We start from the raw sequence: 22,229 nt of genomic DNA on the forward strand, positions 1-22,229 counted from the left end.
TTCCTTCAATATCCTCCGCTGTTCCTGTGTGTGTTGGCAGTTTCACATTAGTTCACATCAGTGTTAGGCAACACTGCTATGACAATCTGAAGATATACTAATTTCTGCACTTGGCGTACCTGGACTGAGGGCACGTCTTCAAAGGCTTTAATGAAATCCTCTTCATCAACAGCGCCTGCTCCTGCTTCTTTAGCTTTTAAATATGAACAAGAAATTGCAGAATGGATTAAACACAATATTTTTAAAGAGTTATGTCAGCAGCAGAAAAGGGCATCACTTCAGCATGCAGTATCAAGACACAGCTAAACAGTTTACTGTTAATATCTACTAATATCAAAAGTACTGTGAAGTAAACAGAGTTGTGTTCATCTGTGTAGACTGGACCGCTTCTCTACCTGGAGCTTTAGCTGCGTTGGCTGAGCTGGGTCTTCTGACGGAGCTCATTACGGTCCTTCTGCCACTAGGGGGTGCTTTGGAGGACGAAGAGGAGGAGGACCGGCCTCCATCCACAGAATCTTCATCTTCAAAGTTCTTATCTGCAACAACAGGAGAAGGAGAATAAAATTAATCAGGTTATAATTTATTTAATCCAGACAAAAAGCTCAGAAGGATGTAAGGAAATGTAAATGTTTTTCACATGATGGCTACTACTTCCAGTAAGGATCAATAAATCAAAACTGACTCATCATTCTCAGATACATCGTCACTATTTTTCCTAGTAGGTATAGGACCAATGGCAAAATGCATGATCATTCTCTTCTCATTAATCTGCCTTCAGTAGGACATGAGTCAACTCTGCATTGTATGCACTGTGACTGCCTCAGGGGAGATTGGAAAGCAGTCATTCTGTCAGGTTGTGTGTTTGCATCCATTCACCCATTATCTGTCCATGCATCTGACTTTAATCTGGGGTGGCAGCGAAGCATAGATACATGGTCCCTGTCACCTGTCCAATGTGACCATTTATATGAAGGATTAGCCTGGAGCTCAAAGGATGATGTTGGAGGAGGCATAGCGACAACAGGAATGTTTGCATGGACAGTGTTCGAGGCCATGTAATAAAAAATAATGCATTTTAAAAAAATATTCCCTAACCCTTTTATCAGAAAGAATATGCTCCTGTACATAGATTTATAATAAGCTGTGGGTTAAGTCAAGAAGCTTAGCCCTTTTAGCTACACATTAACACAGCACACATCAGTGGAGCCAGTTCATATTAATTTATATATGTAGGAAACATGCTATGATCAAGCTCATCCACAAAACACAGCCCTGCTGAAAAGATCATCGCCATGACAATGCATCTCTGGCAGACAGAAAAACAGTGGAAGACAGAGAGAATAGGCAACAGGTTGAGAAGAGAGGAAAAGGGGGAGAGAGGAAAGCTAAAATAGACAGGCAGAAAAAGACAAGAAAGACTAAATACTAATAAAGACAGGAAGCAATGTCGAGCAAGAAGAAAAGGGAGCAGAAAAAAGGGAGAGTGAAAAGGGATTAGTCTTACGAGCGCAGATTTTCTTGCACACCAGCTTCCTCAGCATGTCTCTGCTGTACCCTCTAACAGGCTCTCTCTTTGTCGCCAGGCATTCTCTGTCCACTGGGTGTGTGCGTGTCGTACTCTGTGCCCCTGACAAAGTGCCTAAATAGCCATCCCTCAAGCCTTTCTTAGTTGTTATCTGTGTGTGTGTGTGTGTGTGTGTGTGTGTGTGTGTGTGTGTGTGTGTGTGTGTGTGTGTGTGTGTGTGTGCGTGCGTGTGTGTGTGAGATGCTGTCGGTGTTCGGAGATACTAATGATGAAGCGAGGGAGGGGTCTTTTGCTGTGAGATCACTAATCTATATTTACTGAGCACATTTCCCACAAAACACCACAATAAAAAACAGAATTTTATGTTTAAATATCAACAATGCTTCTCAGTATTAACTAAACAAAGGAAGATAATACTGAGTACAATAGAAGCACAAACTGTTTCACTCTAAACTGGGGTTTTCAATCATGACATGACCAGTGAAAACATGGCGGCAGGCAGTGACAGAGGTCTGGAGACTTCTGATGTGTGGTTGTATTTGCTGAGGGAAAGTTAATTGAAGATGGTTACCCTGTCTGAAGAATTTGCAGAAGGAAAATTGCTGCATTAGCTATGCAGCATTCAATGGACGATGTGGGGATTTTGTACATGATAACACATTGCTTAATTTAGCCATGCTAAAATCCAGCAATCCAACTCAAACAGCATGTACTTGTTGAATGATTTCAGTTTGACTATCAGTACTTTTCAAACATTTTACCAATAATGTGGCTGTAATAATAACTGTGATCATTGTGGTCACTATAATGTTAATATTACATTTTCTTATTATTTAATCTCTAGTGTAATATATACTTATAATACGTTACATAAACTATATATACATATAATGTGTAGCTACAAATATTGCATTTTAAAAATTGTCAGTACAAAAGTAGTTAGTTTTAGAATAATTTTTAGTTTCTAAATGCTGTTATCAGCCCTTCGAGGTATGCTCTTAACATTCAGTAAAAACACGGTCATGATGACTTGATATGTGGCTATCCAGCAAACAGCCCTGAACTTGTGCTACAGAGCAGCAGAACAGCAAGAACTACATAAAAAAAAAACTTAAATGTATGAGTTTAAGGGGTTTTAAGTGTCTGACTACACACCCACAGTATAGGTACTTTCGATTACACTGGCTTAATGACTTCTTGTCAAGTTGGTGATTGGAGGTGATATACAATAATAATAATGGTGGGCTCTAAAATCTGACTGGCAGATTGCTGGTTTTACCCATTAACAACACAAACCACTTATGTTGGCTTGAACCAGCAGTTCTGTCCTAAAAACTGTAAATATTAACACAAACTGATAAACCCATATTTCACAAGTTCATAACCGTCATAACCAATCAAGTACCTACAACATAAATTAACAATGTTGCACCTGGGGTTCCTCTTTTGGTTGTTACTGTTTAACTCATATCTGATTTGTTGTTGAGCCATTTCCAAATGGCAGAGGAAGCTGCTTGTTCTGTTTGTAAGCATGTGTGAGATGCCTGTATTACAGCATACTGTATATGTGAACAGGCAGCCTGACCTCCACCTTTACAGCTACAGCCTAACAGAAAGCACCACCCAGCCACACTTAAAAAACTAATGATTACATCTGTCTGTTCTCACTGATTCAGACACGAATGCCAAAATGATTGATTTTTGTCTGGGAAGCAATTTAAGCTTTGGTAACATGTAGTGATCGATTCAAACACAGACACACAAACCTGACACAAATACATACTTCTACACAGAACACATTGAAGAAGTGGGCCATTAGTGCTGTCTGAAGGGAAGGAAAGTAGTGACGGTCCTGCTGACATCACCACTGCCTTACTAAAAAGGTTAAATCCCTGACAGCTTGTCAACAAAAAGGGGTGTGGGTGAAGTCTATTATAACTGCTATACATATTTTGGTTGTGTGCAAGTAAAAATTTATCACAAAGTTTGGTTTCTTAAAACACATTCCTGCATGTCACATGAGCACTTCTGACCTTTTGGCTACTACGTCCTCATGTTGTCAATTAAGTGTAATAGAAAAATGAAGAAGTAGCCACCAACAGGCAACAAAAACTGTTGAGAGAAATAAAAAAAAGAATGAAAAATTATTCTGGAAACAAAACTTATGGACATATTAATTTATAATTTGGTGAACTGTTCCCAGTTAAAGCAGCGATAGATCAGAGTAATTTAACCACAAAAGTATACCGTCTGTTTGTGGAGTCAAGAATGTTGTACCTTTTCTGCCCACTAGGTGTCACGATATACTGTGAACATACCACAACACACTGAAGCACTTCAAGTTGCTGAAGCTGCATTAGAACTGCAGAGTCACCAGTAATCTGTCTGTAAACCACAGATTTATATAATAGGGAGGATTTTGTTTCCCCTCACTCTGCTCTTTAGAAAAAGAATAAGCCCAAAATCACTGAGTATTCAGAGAACGTTCTAGAAAGTCTATTTCTTAGAATAGTTATAAGGGTGTGACAGAGAAAGGGGGGTCTCACTCAAACAGTCTCCCTTTGTCAATATTTCTCTATTTTGCTCTCTCTTCAGTCTCATTATTTTCTCTTTCATTTTCTTTCCTGTCACTGCCTCACTCTGCTTTTCTGCCTCCTCTTGTTTTTCCCAGCCACCCAGGGGAAGCTAAAGGGGTTTCCCATCAGGCCCTGGGTTTAATCTGTCACACAGGCCACAGTTTAGTCAGCAGTCTGTGGTGTTACATAACACGCAGATGACTAGTGATCAGCGTTATGTCATAACAACAAAGATGTCTTGTTTTGCTGACAAGCCAGAGATGGGCTGCTGACCTCTGTTGAAAATTCACCTTGTAGCTACAAATCTGGATTAACAAAACCAAACATTTACCAGCAACTGATACTGTCTCTTATTCTGTTTGCTCCTGCAATATATGAGCTATGTGAGTTGTGCTGCCTGACAAATCTTGCCCCAACCTGTGAAATGTCAGAACTCAGGAAACACATGCACACAGTAGGAGAACCATTTTGCTGACGTGAGTCAACTGATGACAAATTGACTTATAAAATGTTCTTTCTTTTGTCTTTGGTTTTATGAGACAGGTAATAATGTGTAATGTGACTCTTCTGATCTCAGTCGCGAAATGTTTTTGCTCATTCCACATAAGGGTCAAAAGGACAGGGGGGAGTTGTAGCAGTCTTGAAAGCACTGTGTTATTCTTTGTTTTGTAGTCCAAAATAACTGAAAAACAGGAAAAGATGTCAGAGGGCAGGCTTTCATGTGTTCACCTTTGTCAGAAAACGCTGAGTGCTCATGTAAGGTCCAACATGTGCAGACAAGTGCTGCTCCGAAGCCTTAAAAGAAACTGTGTGTTTGACTTAGAAAAAGAGACAACCAAGACCAGACTTAACAAGTCCTGAGTGCCAGGCAGAGCATCTGTACTTATTAAAAGTATCAATAGAAAACCTTATGTATTCCCTTCTTGTGCAGTGAATCACTAAGCTGAACAGTCAATCAGAGTGGTCTATCTCACCGATGGGTCTGCTGCCAATTAAACGCGCTGAACTGGCTGTAGGAACACTAATGGGGATCCTGACTAGTGCAGCCACACCACCACAACTAGTGCAACAGATGCTCACCTATGGCCCAATGGATAACCATTAGTGCTGTGGTGAATAGTTGTCAGCGTGATGAGCCTAACCCTAACCCTAACCCTAACCTTGCATAGTCATAGACCGGCAAAAATGCCCATGCTGAGCCTTGTCCATCACAACATTAACATCGACAGGTGGTGTTAGTGTTGTGGTGGATCAGTGTCCTTTGAAGCAGCTTATAACCCCTGCTCAGCTTCATATCTTCATTGTATCTCTCTATGCTAAACTGTTTGACTGACTGGCTGCACTGGGTTGAAAGTCAGCTTCATTTGACCGCTACAGGCCACTGAGTAGTTTAGCTGTTATTCCTACTTAAAGAATCTAGCTAAACAACTCCTCCTTGTGGCTACCAGTGATTTCAGAAGAATGTCACACTCTGAACTACTGCACAGTTAAATTGTGTCCTCAGTTGTCCAACCAGCAATAGATGAAAACCACAGCTGTTCCATTGTTCTAGCAGGACCACAAAAACTACCAATATCAGGTTTCCACCAACCATCTTTGTCATAATTTCAGCTTGTGTATGAAAAATGGGAGAATTATTTGAAAAAATGTGATGTTTCAGACATACAAGTGAAGAGAAAAGGCCATTCAATGTGGCAGTGATAGCACACAGACTGAAAATAAATGCACTGTAGTCCAGCTTGTTCTTAGCAAGTTGTCTCACTCATTAGAATCAACTGAAGAAATCAAGAAGAAGAAAGCAGAGAACTGACTTGATTTTTCTGTGAGCCTGTAAGTCTACCAGTCTCTTCTTGACACCAGCTAACTCACTGCTTTAGTGAGCTTGAACCAGCCTTGTACATTTACATTACATTTAGTAGATATTTTTATCCAAAGTGACTTACAAAAGGCAGGGTAAACATAAAGAGGTCTTGTCTAAGAACCCCCATTGAAGATGGGCCACAGCTGGGATTTAAACCCCACTTTACCACAGAGGGTAGCAATTTTACTACTACACTATCCAGCTGCTTGTACATGAACTGTTACAGCCAACACTAATGATTTGAATGTCTACTATTCTGCTTTTTGTGGCTGCGTTGGAATTATGTTTTATATTTAAAACTGCTAGGTAAATTCAGAAAGGAAAATATCAGCGACTCAAAATTCCTGAACACAAGCTGAACTGTCAGCTTTCGTCAGCAGACAACATGCCTCACCCTATTCATACTAAACAATATCAGGATGTATGATGGATGGAGGAGTGGATGGATAAAATGATATGCAAAGCAATACAACAGCTACATCTGCCTCAATATCATGGAATGTGTTCACTGCAAAACAAGGCAGCATTGTACACAAATAATTGTCCTGGTGGTTATTTTTCTTCCACCAGTACCACAGGTGCTGATGTTGGGCTTGTCAGAGCCATTTATGTAAATCTGTCACTCTGTGCCAGTCACCTGCTGTCAAACAGCTTTTCTGATTAGCAACAAAGTCCCATACACATTTTTAGCACTGCCACGAAACATTGTAACTCACGCAATAACAGTTCTCTTTCAATTTCTCTTTAATGTCTTTAGTCAATGCAACGAAATTCACATTATGTTGTTATGTCAATTTTAAGGATTTGAATAAACCTTCCTAGACAGTTGGACTGAAACAGAGCTAACAAGATAGAGACTGGGACGTTTGTGTAAATTAAAATCTGTGAACTTAAACCTGCTCACCCCAGCTCCCAACCAGTGGGGCTACTTGTTGAATGCAACTTGTACATATATTCAGAGTAGTTGGTATAGATAACCCATTGGGCTGTGTACTGGCAGGGAGTCTGCTACTGCGGTCATTGTGCCTATCAAAGACTCGCGCAGAGAGCCGCAAAGTCATAGTGACTGAGGTCTGCTTGCCCGTTTTTTTTGCAGCGACAAAAGGAAAACAATAACATCATTCAGAGGACTGGCCGCAGTTGATACTCTACTCTTGTCTCGCTCCATCAACTCTCTGTGTTTGCTGTATGTCCACCCCTCCCCACCCCCAACCCTCCAGTGAGCTGAAACTCACTCCAACTAAAAGAAATCCTGAATGCATCACAATCAGTGCACAGTAAAAAACACCAAGTATGTCTTCTTTTTTTAAAGCTAGAGCTTCCTCCACGCTGTGCACCAGCCAATAGTGGCGAATACACAAGTCTGTGTATTTGCCACCCACACACACACATGCATTAGAAAACACGCTAAGCTCAATGCCAAGCTGCGCGCGCTTTTCTTTTTGTCTGTGTGTGTTGATCAAAGGGCTTTTCACAGCTCTCAGAAGCACGTCACTTCACCTTTTATACTTTTTGTAAAATGATTGGACAGGTGTGCCGATGTAAATACTGAAACCTACTGACATGATGGGGCTTAAGATGACCACCTTAGATCTGCTTGCTGTTTGCAGCTCATCACAGCTCAACTCTAGAGAAATGACAGTCTTGCAGTGTAGGCAATGTTTATGTAACAGCAAGGAACTGAAAGCAGATAGAGCACACACCATGGATTCAGCCAATTACAAAGGCAATGTGTGACCACGGTAAACAAACTGTGAACTCATTGGTTGGTGTACAATAGTTAAAGAATCCAGCCAAGATTCACAGTTTTCTCTTTTTTAAGAAGGGCCTGCTAACTTGGGCCAATTGCCTTGTCTGTCTTGGTTATAAATACTGCCTCTATTTGAAGCTTCAGTTTGCATTATGCATTGATTTGCTATTAACGGGCTTATACAGAACCAAACCCAGCCACAGAAACATGAAGACACAGCAACAGACACTTGAACATACAAGTAAGACACAAAGAAGTCACTTGCAATATTAAGAATTCCAAGACTTAATAGAAACCACTAAAATGTATATGTTTCACCTAACTCTGTTATTAATGGTCAAACTGACTGAAACTTGGTCTGAAACTATCCGAACACAAACAAAACAGAAAGAAGTGCAGAATGACTGTTGTTATTGGTTAAGCTATCTGAAACTTCATTTGAAACTGCCGGACACTTGGTCTAAACCTGTAAAACCTGGTCTGAAACTGAGCCTGAAACTTGAAATGGTTCTGAAAATGGTTCAAAGCCAACATTTGAAAACGTCATTGTGAACCCTGAGACAGGCTTTTATAGATTTTCTAAAATATCTTCAACAGACTAAAAGATTCATTGAGACAATAATCTGTAGGTTAACTGAAAATGCTGGCTTGCCCTAACTAGAACTGCAAACCTTTTAAATTGTCAGTACTGGATCCTACATGCTGATCAATCACTTATCACTGACACAGTTTCAGAGATACTCCTTACTGCCCAGAGTTCTATTTCAGATTCCATATTCAGAACTGCTGTGTCGTGTTATTGATCGCGAGACAACTCTTTACAGTCAGTAAAGATTATGAAAATGCAGAATCCACATATCACGTATAGATAAGCTGACGCTCGAGGTGCTGAGAGGAGACTGAGGGTCAGACTGCCTCCACAGAAAAGACAAACATGGAGCATGAAATGTAGCATTTCACTGCTGTGCTGGAAAGGCTGCTGCTGCACCACAGCAAAAACAACCACCATTCTTTCAGTTCACTTGGAGTCAATACAGTATCCTGTGACTTAACATATAAATGATAAAGTACAGAAGGTTCATTATTAACGTGACTGAGTCAAAATATGGTTTGCTGCAGAACACACTGTGTGAAAAACAGATTACATAAGAGAGTTAGAACTGTTTTCTCTTTAACAAATAGTGCTCTGTCATCACGTCACTTGCATAAACACACAAGCCTTAAAAAGAATAAAATGATAATCTCCTGTATGATGCATAAATGTGATCAGACCTTAGTAAAGATTAAACCTTACCCTGTTCAGCAGTCATGATGCACGTCCACCTTCAGCACTGAAGACACAGAGGAATGCTGCTGCTCAGCTGATAGCGTCTCTCTTTCTCCTGCTCCCCTCTCTCTCTCTCTCTCTCTCTCTTCCCTCTATCTCTCGCCCACTGTTTACCTCTCGGCCATACAACAGAAATAGCAGCTTTGTTTTGCTCTGTATCCTCCTCTTCTATCTTTCCCTCTACAGTCTCCTACCCCCTCCCTTGTTTTATCCTCTCTGCCTAATGTTTTTGACAACACCATAGCAAAGCCGCTCCCTCTGTTTCCATCTCTCTCATAAGTAGATCTCACATATTACAAGTATGACTAGGAATTTCATGTCTTATCGAAATCTTCACAATTTAAATCAAGAGCAAAAAAAGTTCAGTGTTCAGTTCAGTTTATTCCTGATACTATCTGAATATTGATTGTCTACATTACTGTTGCTATATAGTTTAATTTTCAACTCTACTTCATAATCTTTACTACATTCAACCTCTATTTCTTTGCCAGTACTTGACTCTCTTTTGGACGCTCAGTTTATTTGGAAGCTGTTAGCACAACTGTCAAACTAAAGTGGAAGCGTGGCAGCTCATTCCCTGTCCACATTAGCACCTCACATTCTTCTCAGCTCTGAGGCAAACAGACTGAAATGCTGTAACAGAGAGATGTCGAGCCAGGCAAAAAAAAGTTGATGAACACAATGCTTGACTAGCTGGATATGCCTCTCAGCTTTCTAAATTAACTTTGTCATTTGTTTGCTTTGTGTGTCTGCTTAGCTGTTTAATAATTCTGTAGGTCTAGGTACATATTCAGTGCTGCACTTCCACAAAGTTGGGTTCGGTAGGGTCTAGGGCAAGCTAGAAGGACTGCAGACTGTTTTTGAAACGCTGAGCCCTGTCTAACTGCTTTCTTCCCAGCTCAGCTGTTCTCCCTGTAAATGACCAGTGGATGCTGTCAGCCGTAAAGGGACAGAGTCAGCAGTAAGGTGGGTGTCAGAGCAACACCACCTGCATGCACAGAGGCCACAATTCTACTGACACTCGGGAGTGAATTAACTTGAATTGTAGTTATTTCTCTTTTCTGTTTTCTTCTGTCTATTTTAATATATTTGGTTTAGCAGGCTGCATTTTGGAAGGCTGTTTTGGTCTTTGGCTCCAAAGATGGACATATGAAAACTCCAGTGGAGTCCCACGTCCTGTGGAGAAAACTCATCCCCTCTAGCCCCAGGCTGTATGTCTGGCGTGCAACCCATCCTTCATTATCCACAGACACAAACAACAATACACACTCACAACACAACATGGAAAATACAGTCTAAAAGTAGTTGACACATCCAACTGTTGTGTGACTGCAAGACAAGTGCAATACAGAAGAGAAACAGCCCACTAAATGATGAAGCCTGGAACTTCTTTTTCAACCACTGAGATTATACTGAACCCTGATTTTCATAGAGCATATGCTCATCATCCTCTCTAAAACAGTTCACTTAAAGACTACTTGTGAAGGAGATCAACTGCTGCTTCTTTACTGTAGATAAGCTGTATGTTGTACATACATTGCATATCAAAGAGCCATCAGAAATGTCAATAGAATAGCGCACTTCTTACCTGAGCCAGAGGATGAGATCATGTTGCCGGATCTTTGGACTTCATCGAATTTGCTGAAGATTACATTCAATCTATAAAAGCACACGCAGAGTAGAACAAAATGTTAACAACTGCACACAGGTGGACACAAAGTAAAGAGACGAGACGAGTCTGAAAAACTGAAGCAGAGACATGGACTCTGGACCTACTGACTGCACCATCCAGCACTTCACAGGTGACAAGCACTCCCTCTGCTTTGTGCAGCAGGGACAGCCAAGACTAAAATAGATGTCCAAAACTGCCACATTGATGACTAACTGGCAATAAGCCCCAGAGAGAGAGAGACAGAGAGGGAGAGGTGATGGGGGAATGCATAGACGTGGTGCAAGAAAAAGAGGAAATAATAAAAACTTGAGGAACTGTAGCGTTTGATTTCAGACTATATTTTATTTGAAAACAGATGATCCAGTTAGGGCTGGGCGATAAAATGATATTATTTATCATAAAATAACTTTCCGTCAATATAACTTCTAGACTGGTTGATATGACTTCAATAGAACTTCCATGTTTCAACATGAAAAGCCAAAAGCCTTATTGCTGCAGAAACCAATTATGTGGCTGGAAAAGTTACAGCTAGGTTGATGAGCATGGCCCAGGCCATATTATCAGCTGTTAGCAGCAACACATGCTAATGTTTTGGCTTCTGCAGCTGTACACAAAGAATAATAAAGTCAGAGAGGTTCAGTAGTGAGGAGATATTCTGGCTAATTTAAGTCTGATAGAGAAGTGGTGTGCACTGCAAACTGTGTCAAAGCCACGTTTCTACAAAAACAAGTAATACCATCAAATGTTTTTACCATCTGAAGCAGAAAAATCGTTTAAAGAATGTCCAATGCAAGATTTAAAGTCCCATACCCAAGTGCTGGCAGTTAAAAAGGTCAACTTTCCAGCACAGTTTTGACTGATATGAAAACAATATTGTGATAGAATTTATTTTCCATATCGGTTAGCCCGCCATACAGTTAATCTCTGATGCATCTCTGTATTCTATTCTACAATACTTCAGATTGCCACCAGGGGGAGAAGCAAGTGTGGAGTACTGGAGTCTGATGCCCCAGAAAATCACTGGTATCAAAGCCTCTGGCCAGTGTATAACAAAATATGAAAACAGAAAAATTGAAGAGGATGAACACACACACACACACACACACACACACACACACACACACACACAGAGGTTGGTGGGCTCCTGCTCTCGTACCGTGATTGTGGCAGGCCCTTTTTGCTGAGGTCCATCCTCACCCTCTCACCCACGTGTCTATAGATCTCCACAAGGCAGCTCATGGCCCCGTCACGTACCTGATGTACACGGTAACAGAAACGAAATCAGCTTAAATCAATGTCTGTTTCTCTTTTGATCTTTGCTTTACTCCCTTTTACTTTGACTTATTAAGATTTAATCATTTCATTTATTCCAGCAGTTGAGTGTTGAAGCCTGATGCTTTGTTGTGTGTAAACATGGATGATATCTCAAATATTGCAACTCTCCCCCATATTCAATATATGCAAGACAACAAGCTAATTGTTTGATATACACATTGTCTGTTTGTGAAATTAATTTCATACTATATTACATATAGTGGCATAAAAGAAAGGAAACACAAAATGACATACCTGACTTGTGGGGTCCCCCAAGAGGTTACATATGTGGGGAACGATTTTACTGAGGGTTAGACCTTGAGCTCCATATCTGGAAGATAGAATTAAAAGAATTCAACCATGTGATCAGATCAACTCAAGGAGACACACACGGAAACACTTACCGTCATGGTAGTGAAATAAAATTACACTGCAAAACACCAGTATGTAGTAATGTAATAAGATGTTACATGTTCACTACCAAATTATCCCACAAGGACAGAAAATGTGTTGATTCTTGAACAGACCGTTACCCATTTATAGATGAAATCCAGATCAAATTATACTACACTACCTTTACAGCTGAAATAGGGATGGAGGAATTTGACTCACGTGTTCAGCGTGGCAATGAGGCAAAGGCACACTCCTTCTCTGGTCCTGTTGTTCTTGTGTTTGAAGCCTCCTAGCATCCTGTCCCATACATACTGTAACAACACAAAGCAAACATGTTATAGGCCTTGCTGTGGTGAATGTTTGAGCTCAAACTCAAACATTGACTGACTTAACGATCTTCACATAGAACATCGAAATTTGTCTTTTTTGTTAAAGAATAGTGACCAAAATATTCAGCAGAACATTTTACAATTACTAATTATGTAAACCGCGTCAAGTAAAACAAGCTTAAACTTAAATCCTAGAAAAAAACAACATCCCTCATGTCTGTGTGTTGGTACCTGTGGGGTGGCAGCTTGTTCCATGATCTTTAGCAGCAGTGTTTGGTCTTGGTCTCGCACTTGGTCTTTGGCATCTCCCAGTCGATCAATAAGGCTGGGCAGAACTGAGGGAAGAAGACAGTAGAAGGAAACATTTTAGTATCACTGGACAGCAGTGGTGGATCTAGAAGAATTTACATGGGCTGGCAAACAGGTGCCATACTGTATTAATTCATTTTTAAGCTAGACCTATTCTAGATGGCTGCAATCCAATATGAAACACACTTACATACAATGCTAAAAGCAGTCAATAAAGACTTAAGCTTAGGTTAAGCTATGGAAAACATGTTTGTCATTTATAATGACTGACTTGTTTGTTTCTATTATTTTGTTGTCCAGTTACAGCTTTAAGAACTGAACATCTGGGGTGAGAATGATATGGAGTAGAGGAGCAGTTGTAGGGCAAACCCCACAATAGGGGACAAGCTACTCTAGCAACGCTCCCCTATAGATCCACCCCTGCTTGACAGCATGAAAAATAAAACATGCTAGAACAGAGCTAGAATTAAAGATGTGAAAACATCTTAGGTGTTAAACACTATTAAGTGTTTGGTCAAAGGCTTTGTGTTGTTAATTAGCTGACAAATTATTTGCTTTCTGTTCTTAATTTGACACAGACCCTTTTTGTGTGTTTTTGCTATATAAATGTATTCAATTTTGAAATTTAGAAAGTATAACATTAATTCCTGAAAGCGGTCTATGGGCAACTAAACTTTCAGTCATCTCAACCATGCTCCATACCATACCTGTTCATTAATACTCAGTCATTTATACTAAACTAAGTACAGACACATGTATGTGTAGAGAGTGGCCAGCAATCAAAAAGGGGGGAAGGATTTACCAGTCAGTGTGTTTACAAGCACGCATGCTACCTGGTCACTGAGAGAAACCAGCTTTTTTCCTCTATTTCCTGCTTTTTTTAATTATTTATTTTTAGATATGTGTCGGGGGGTGACTTACAGTGCTGTGAGAAAGACGTAGACAAACAAAACACTCCTATTTACAGCGCAAACTGTCTAAATAAATAAAATAAAAAAAAAATCACTGTAAAAAAGATTTAAAGTTACATTGCTCCTAATGATCTTTGCTTTCATTCAGCTGCTCCTCTCAGCTGATAGTAGTAGAGTGGTAAGTGTCAGCAGCCTTTGTTATGCACATGTACTCTTGTAAAAAGCCGATAAGAAACTTGGTTTACATGGCAGAGTAATCTAAGCTCTCTGGGAGAAATCTACCTCTGGAAATCAGGTTTCTCTAATCCCCTACCTCGATTACAGTAACCAGGTTTCCTGTTTATGTGACACTTAGGAAATCAGCTTTCTAGAGAAAACAGACTGTAACCTGGTTTCTTGTGTGCATGTAAATGCAGTGTCACATCAACAAAACACCCACTACAACACAATCTAATTGTCCAGCTATTCAAATTTAAAGAAAGAGAATGCAAGTAGTGAGGGGAGTGTGGGGGTTCACCTGAGCCCACCTGAGAGGCTAATGCCATTTCACCATAACAGACAGAATAGAATACAAATGTGATTGATGTAAAATTTAAGCTGATAAAAAGTAACACTAAAATCCATAAAAGACAAAAAGGTAGTGCAATCTATAATGATCAATGGCATTTATAAAAATATGAGGTCAGAAGGTTAGCTACATTAAAAACATTAGTATAATACACAGTGCAACTTATCAAAACACAATTATTAAATTATCTGAAGCTTACCTGTTCCCACCTGAGCCCGAAACCGGTCCTGCAACCTTGTTACTAAGGCAGATAAGAGGTCCAATCCAAGCAGAGCCACCTAGTGGAGATACAATTAAAAAATGTATATGGAAATGCAATTTTGAAAGAACATTTCATTATTATAAACACATACAGATATTCACTGACGTTGCTGATTAGATATGACTGATAATCACATATGAATGGAAAAATCAGTGCAACAGCTCTGAACAAGTCCAGTCTGAAGGAAGTATTCATTAGCCTCTGTTGCAAAGCATCATGGGTAGCCCACCTAATGTTATGTTTTGAGCTTCTTTTTTGTGTTTATGAATTACAGCTCCTCATACAACCTAAACAATATCAAATGACAACACAATTGGGTCTCAGGCAACAAGCAAAATGCAATTTTACTTCTGCACCATGACTGTACCTACTCGGTCTAAACATTGATATAAACACACAAACTCCCCACCCCCTCAACTTTCCTTGTCATGGGGTGTGAGAGCTGCTTAATGAACGAATAGTGAGAGTAGCCCTGCTAACACCATAACAACACATGAGCATCACCTGGACTTCTGTCCAGATCCTGGTGCAATTTTTGGATCCTCTAAACATGTAAATGTTAAACATATTATTACTTACAGATACTACTATAATGTTGTACTATGGTCCCTGAAATATTTGCATTGAGTGATATGTTTATATTTTATTGCACTATGATTATTTAGTACTAATTTCCAACATGTTGAGAAAGTCATGTGGAATTCTGTTTCATGAACTTAATCCTGCTCTGTGTTGGACCCTGCTCATGAGTCTACTGTCATCTGTTCAGTTTGATTTGAGTTCTCCCTCTGAAAGGGGGGTAGTGCTACTGCGTGACCCAGCAGGAAGGCCTGGTGTCGACAGGCCTAATACTCAGATCATGCCCTTTGTTCTCCAACTGGGAGGAATTACAGTAATTAGACTGATGGCAGGGCTCAAACAAAGACTTGATGAGAGCACTGAGAGGGATCAGAGAAGTTTTAGCAGTTTGTAAACCTGCATAGAAACAAATCTGTGTTTCAGCTCTTTTATGGTGCAGGAGGTCTTAGTTTGTCAGCTGCAAGCAAAACACTCCTCTTGTTGTTCAGAGAGTTGTCTCGGAAATCAGGGAATTTGAGTCTCAAAGGGGTTATGGCAACAACTGCCCCCCTGACTTTGAGAGTTCAACATCAGAGACAGTCCAGTGTAGATGGACTCACAGACATTAGCTCTTCTAAATTCCCAAATCCTCCTACCTGACATGTTAGGTCACATTTTTACTCCTCCTCTTAGCAACAGTATTTTTATTCTCTTCAGCAGAGCTCATGACTCTTTGTCAGCAGATACTAGGGAAAACTCAGAACCTGGTATCTCCACATAAACCATCATAACCTTTAGAAATAAATAATGTGGTGCGAAGTAATAATAATGTATTGGACAAACATAAACAGTTGAACAGCTGCCAGACTGATTCAGTGCTACTACGGGATTTCGGTGTCTTGTCCAAGGACACCTCAGCAAGTAGCCAGGAGGACCCGGGAATCGAACCACTCACCATGGGGTTCGTAGGTGACTGCCGCCCCTCTACAGGGATAGCATAGACGAAGGTGTAATCTAGAGGACATTTGTCTGAGATATGTGATGTTTCCCTAGAGGTAGATAAAGATACACAACTAGTAAATCCCAGCCTCTCACCTACAACATAGTTTAATCACTGAAAAACACAAGTTTCAGCTTTGAAACCGTACCACATGTTCAGACCAATTGAAAAACAGGCAGACTCCCTCTTGTCTTTGTCTCAGTCTGTAGCAGTTGGGCGTGTATTTAGTTAGCATTTCATCTACAATTTACAAGAAATCACACAGCAGTTTGATTCACATCAGTATTTGATTAAATATATGATTTAGGGGACTTGCAGGATCTCAGGGAACAGCCTCTGATCAAACTAACCCACTAACATCAATCCCAGTTTACTGAAACCTGTGTGTGTGTGTGTGTGTGTGTGTGTGTGTGTGTGTGTGTGTGTGTGTGTGTGTGTGTGTGTGTGTGTGTGTGTGTGTGTGTGTGTGTGTGTGTGTGTTCATCCTAAGAACTGCTGGAAGCAGCAGCTAAACCACAGCCTCCATCTGCCTCTGATGTGGAGAAGCCTGTAAATCAAATCAAGGATTTCTCTCTCGTCTCTTCCCTAACTGTCATCTCATTACCAGTGGAAACGCCCACACACACACACGCACGCACACACACACGCAGAAAGAAAGCGTACAAAGAGCTGGACATGTTGTCCTCTGCACACACACACATAATTAAAAAATTAAGCTAGCAAAAACACAACCAAAACTGTTGTGATATTTAAAAGCAAATGCAAAAGCAGAAAGGCCACTTGAAACTGTGCAAGACAACTAGCCTCTTTCTAAACAAAAACAGAAAGCTGTAGTTTGCTCCTGAGTGCTTTGTAATTATGTAGCATACCTACACTAGGCCTCCCTCTCTTCCTGCCTGCCTACTGCTGCACAATACTAACTGGATACTCACGTCTCAGACATTTAGATAAATATACATCTATGTTTGGAGGAAGTCCAACTGAAATTACACTGTAGCTGTGGCACATATTCTAACAATGTATGCATGCAGACACATTGCTAATAATTTGGTGTGTGCACTGACAGTTCCTGTGGTCCTTGCACTGTCATGGCATACAGTATAAAAGAACAATGAGTGTTGCTGTTTTATGCAAATGCAGTTTGAAATGACAAGCTCTGATTGTCTGCCTGTATGCAAAAAAAAAAAAAACTCTGTGTAAGTAGACAGAGAGCTGCATGCTGACCAGTTCACACACAGACAGGTGACTGACTCATGAAACTAAAACCTATAAACTTAACTAATGTCCTAGTCCTCCACAGTCATGGTGGCAAGCACAGATATAATTAATACATCATACAACAACAGCATTAAGTGAGCAAAAACAGGGTGTTTTGTATTGTGAATGTTGCCTCACTAGCAGGACACTTAGTCAGGCGTAGTTCAACTATTATTAATTTACTTTCACCTGTAAAGACAAGCCCTAATGTCAGCTGTGAAAAAGCACAAACATCTGCAGTAACTAAAAATCTTGGTATGCTTTGTCAAAAGCCAAAACACAGTTAGCGGTTGACTTAAAGGTTTATATTAAACTTTTTTTCAGCAAGTAAAAGCAGTTATCAGTTAATCACTATGCCTCAGGCTCTAAGAAGACCTGTTTGACATACTTGTGTAAAAAGGCCACAAACAAGTTCCAGATTTCACTTTTTGAGGTACTTTTAAGTTATTTCTCCTACGTATGTGCAGCTCACATTTTGTTGGCCTTGCTTAATATGATAACCCAGTTACAAGTAGAAATACCAAAATGTACAATACGGCCTCTTTAATAATTTCTCACTGACAGCACCGTTTAAAGAAAAATTACATCCATCAGCAAAGTCTGTGGTTTTTCTGCTGATTTTCACTTAATACTTCAAGTTAGCAGTTCTTCTTATGATGGTAACTAATAGCAACAATTCTACAGGAAGACTACTACAACACTATACCCCATTCACATACCCAGCCTGACACAGACTGGCCTGGGCACATCCAAGCAATTTCTAACACATACTCGATCCATCAACAGTAACAGGATGAATAATCGGGATGTTATTACAGCGCTTGGAGACAGCAGCAATGCTGTTATCATATTTCTAAAGTGTGATTAGCCGGCAGTGACCACACAGTGACTCAGCTTCATTCAGCAGAACTTAGGACCCCGGGTATGGTGGCAACTAAATGCTGGAATGTACAATAGACCCATATAATGGAAAAAGACCCAACAGCACTAACAGAGACCACGGACCGCATACATATACACACAAGCACGCATGCACACACAAATACACAAATAGCCTTTTCCAGTTCACTTCCTCCAGAGGATAGGCTTCATGCTTGACTTCACAAAGTGAAAACACTGACGCGAGAGCATCCTCCTCCAGACACATTGCTACTGATACTAATACATGTCTGTCTGTCTCCTGTTTAAGCTCAAATGTCATTATTAGCCTCAACGTAGAGATCAACTAAAGAGAAAAGAAGTGAGGGTGAAGATTCTAAGTCATCAAGGTGAAGTCGTCTGGAAGTTGAGTCATGGCAACTGGACTTCCTTATTGTTAGGTCGAAACGTTTCACTACTCATCCAAGTAGGTTGTTCAGTTTAAAGATAGCTCGTTAGACACCACAAATTTATGCTTCAGGTTTGGTTTCACTCCGCCCCTTGGCCTGAATAGGCTCGTTAGGTAAAACAATAGAAGGTAAGGTTGTGAAGGATGTAATAGTCACACTTTTGCTAACCCCTGCTGTTGTTAGGTGTCTGAAGAAGCTCCTTGGATGAGTAGTGAAATGTTTCGACCTAACAAGAAGGAAGTTCAGTTGCCATGACTCAACTTCCAGAGAAAAGAAGGGAGGTGTTTGGCCACCAGCAGCTTGTCCAAGACATCTCAAAGGCTTCTTATAATACATTCCCCTATCTAACCATGTGGAACTGTGTCTCAAGTGTTTAATTGACTCCCAATCAACCAGTGGGTTAAATGTTTTTTCTATAGTAAAAAATCTCAAATTGGCCCCAAAAGGCTGTACAACCTAGGATATCCTGTGCATTATCCTAAATCACTTAATCTTAAACACCTTAGGCGATTTCTCAGACAGCTTAGCCCCCGTAACTAGGCACAGCAGGTCTGTAGAGCTTTGGAATTCTCATCAAGATGAAGTGGTCTGCATGCAGCTAGAAATAATTCTGCTCCTTGGTATCCACATCATAATGGTGATTTTTAGCTTTAGAAAGATAGGATTAGAAAAGCCTCAGAGCTACAAGAGTTACAAACCCAATTCCATAGAAGTTTAAAGGCTTTATAAAATGAACATTTAACCAGAATGCCATGATTTGCACATCTCATAAAGCCACATTTTAGCCACAATAGAACAAAAAAACATGTATCAAACTAAACTGAGTAAATTAAACTGTAATTTCTGTAAGAAAGAAATAAACCTTTAACACATCTGCAGTCAAATAGCATGTGCAAATAGGGTGATGACTAATGGCAGGTCACAAATTGGCTGGTAGTTAATAATAGATTGGCAACCTCAGTGTGTAGTAACACTTTAAAAACACTATTTAAAACAGAAGGAGACAAAAAAAAAGCATCTGAATAGATCCTCATGTTGTAGAGACATCAAAATACATGGTAACCCATTTGGAGTAATGTTCCAAATAACCACTCAAAATCTCAGTTATGACAGTAACTTGCTATTCAGAACTTTGCCAGCACGTTCTGGAGTTAATTTCTCACCATGCCGTTTACTCATTTTTCAGATGTTGAAGCCTTTTCTCTGTCCATATCTCACTAGAGTTTGCACCAAGGCCAACAGATTCCAGTCAGATTCTAATATATTTACATGAATTCTAAAACATTTATGTTTCTAGATATGAGACAAGAAAATTAAGCTGGAATGCAATGAGCAATATAAACGAGAGAGCAGAAGGGAGGCAAATGTAACAGAAATAAAAGTTTCTCTACCCTGATCTCAGCACAACTAAAAACAGAGTTAGAATGTGTTTATTTTGAAACCATCTCAGTGCAGCTGACTCCAACTCTGTCCTAGAGGTAGAGATGAGGCCTATCACGGGTCAGGCAGTGACATGAGTGGAGGTGCTCATGAGCCCTGTTTGCCTTGAGCAGGTGTCTAAAAACAGCAGCAGCAAATCAGACAATAGCTGACCAATCTCACAGAAAAACACACAGATACACTTCAGAGTCAGTTATTATAGGAGAAATTAACATATTCTAACTTAAATTGGCAGACTGCCGGTGAAAATGTTACACAAACTGAACTGAATTAGATATTGGCATTTCTGGACTAAATTGCATTATTTAAATCTTAGAGTCATACATACAGCGCCCTGGCACCTGCCAGACAGAATAGACGAGATACCCTCTGTAGGCAGACAACAGTTGGAATCAAAGTGGCAGCAAAAACAACTGGACATGGAGGCAGAGTGACAGCTAAGTCATGATGTCACAGCAAAACTGCTTACACACAACAACACAGGAGGTGAGGGTGCTTGTTTGCTTGGGACTGATAAAGGTTACAAGTCATTTACAGGAACAAAGGCACGCGGAACACAACATGTACACAGATCAGTTGGAAAGGCTTATGACACATACGACAGGTCTGGAAGAAAAAGTTAATGTAAATTGGTGAATGCCAGTAAGTCTCTTACTACACTTGTACATGTCACTTAAGAACAAATTAATTTTGTCAATGAGGCCCGCTGTGCGTTGGGAAAGTCATAGGCATACCAGACTGGGCAGTGTTGACACTGTATTGGGTCATTTTCTTTGAATGTGCTTATGAGCTTACATGTTCTGTCACATATTTGCAACCAGCCACAAACACAAACTTTTTTTTTTATTCATAAGGGAAATACAGACATGCTTATCACTCAGTAGGTCACTAAGGTTTAGCTGTTCAAACTAAACTACAGGATCAAGCTGGAATAGTTTTAATTAATGCAGAAACCAGGTGATTCTAAACATTACCATTGTACATATGTTACATTGCAATGCTCTTTCTGACACTGTGCGTCTGCCTCAGCATTTTCCCTGTGATATGAAGACAGCCCGGCCATGATTTTCATGTTGTACACAGTCAGTGCAGTTCCACAGTGCCAACTGTGGACCATGACAGAGCACATTAGCTGTACAGTCCACTTGGGGGCCCTCTCCATCCTGGGCTCTGCTGAGTCAGCAGAAGAAATAGCCAGACTGATAACATGGCACACATGTTAGAGCTCCACTGGGCTGATACAGAAAACAGTGGAGAAAGAAAAAAGTCCTTAAAATGAGTGTAAACTTAGGATTTGTGAAGGCTTGTTTCATCACATGTTCCTCTGAGGGTGGTATGCATTATACAGGCCTTAGGAGGAGAAACCATGAACATCAGGATTCATCACCAACAAGCAGGTTAGAGTCACAGAAAAACATACTCACTGATGCACAAGTATGTGTGGAGAACATGGATCCTGTACATGTGTGGATCATCTCAATATATTATATTGAGATGATCATATTATTCATATTATTCATAGATATCATGTACACCACATACAAAGAAAATGATGTATGCTATTATTGCACTGCAACCACACTAAATTTTATTTAGCATTGCTGTTATTAATTATAAAAACTTTAATGGCATTTGGGCTTTTGTTTACAACCAGCTTTGACCTTTGAAAAGCCCCACAAATGTATTAATTACTCAAACAGGCTTTCTCCAACTGCATTTCATCATCCCACTGGTGCTTAAAGTGATACGCCTACTACATGCACACCCATGTTCAGTCAACAAACCAGGTAAGTCACCTTATCCTCTAGTGTGAGGGGACACTGGACACTTTGCTCCTCCACACCAATTA

General features: G+C 40.1%; 1 protein-coding gene and 1 non-coding gene across 9 annotated transcripts in view; one reads left to right on the forward strand and one right to left on the reverse strand.

Moving 5' to 3' along the window:
• Positions 1-22,229, reverse strand: part of clasp1a (cytoplasmic linker associated protein 1a) — a 59,826-nt gene that overhangs the window by 25,893 nt on the left and 11,704 nt on the right. For all 8 annotated transcript variants that reach the window (XM_033325821.1, XM_026375641.1, XM_026375640.1 and 5 more), the window contains 8 exons: positions 14,735-14,813; positions 12,979-13,082; positions 12,638-12,729; positions 12,281-12,356; positions 11,868-11,965; positions 10,628-10,698; positions 396-536; positions 120-193 (listed from right to left, as the gene is read on the reverse strand). In XM_033325821.1, coding sequence (XP_033181712.1) covers positions 120-193; positions 396-536; positions 10,628-10,698; positions 11,868-11,965; positions 12,281-12,356; positions 12,638-12,729; positions 12,979-13,082; positions 14,735-14,813 — 735 coding nt within the window. The remainder of the gene's footprint in view (positions 1-119; positions 194-395; positions 537-10,627; positions 10,699-11,867; positions 11,966-12,280; positions 12,357-12,637; positions 12,730-12,978; positions 13,083-14,734; positions 14,814-22,229) is intronic.
• Positions 15,214-15,340, forward strand: LOC113173870. Its single transcript, XR_003299852.1, has one exon. It is a non-coding gene; the product is annotated as a U4atac minor spliceosomal RNA (small nuclear RNA).

The sequence above is a fragment of the Anabas testudineus genome, chromosome 21, assembly GCF_900324465.2.
Source record: "Anabas testudineus chromosome 21, fAnaTes1.2, whole genome shotgun sequence".
Lineage (NCBI taxonomy): Eukaryota > Metazoa > Chordata > Actinopteri > Anabantiformes > Anabantidae > Anabas > Anabas testudineus.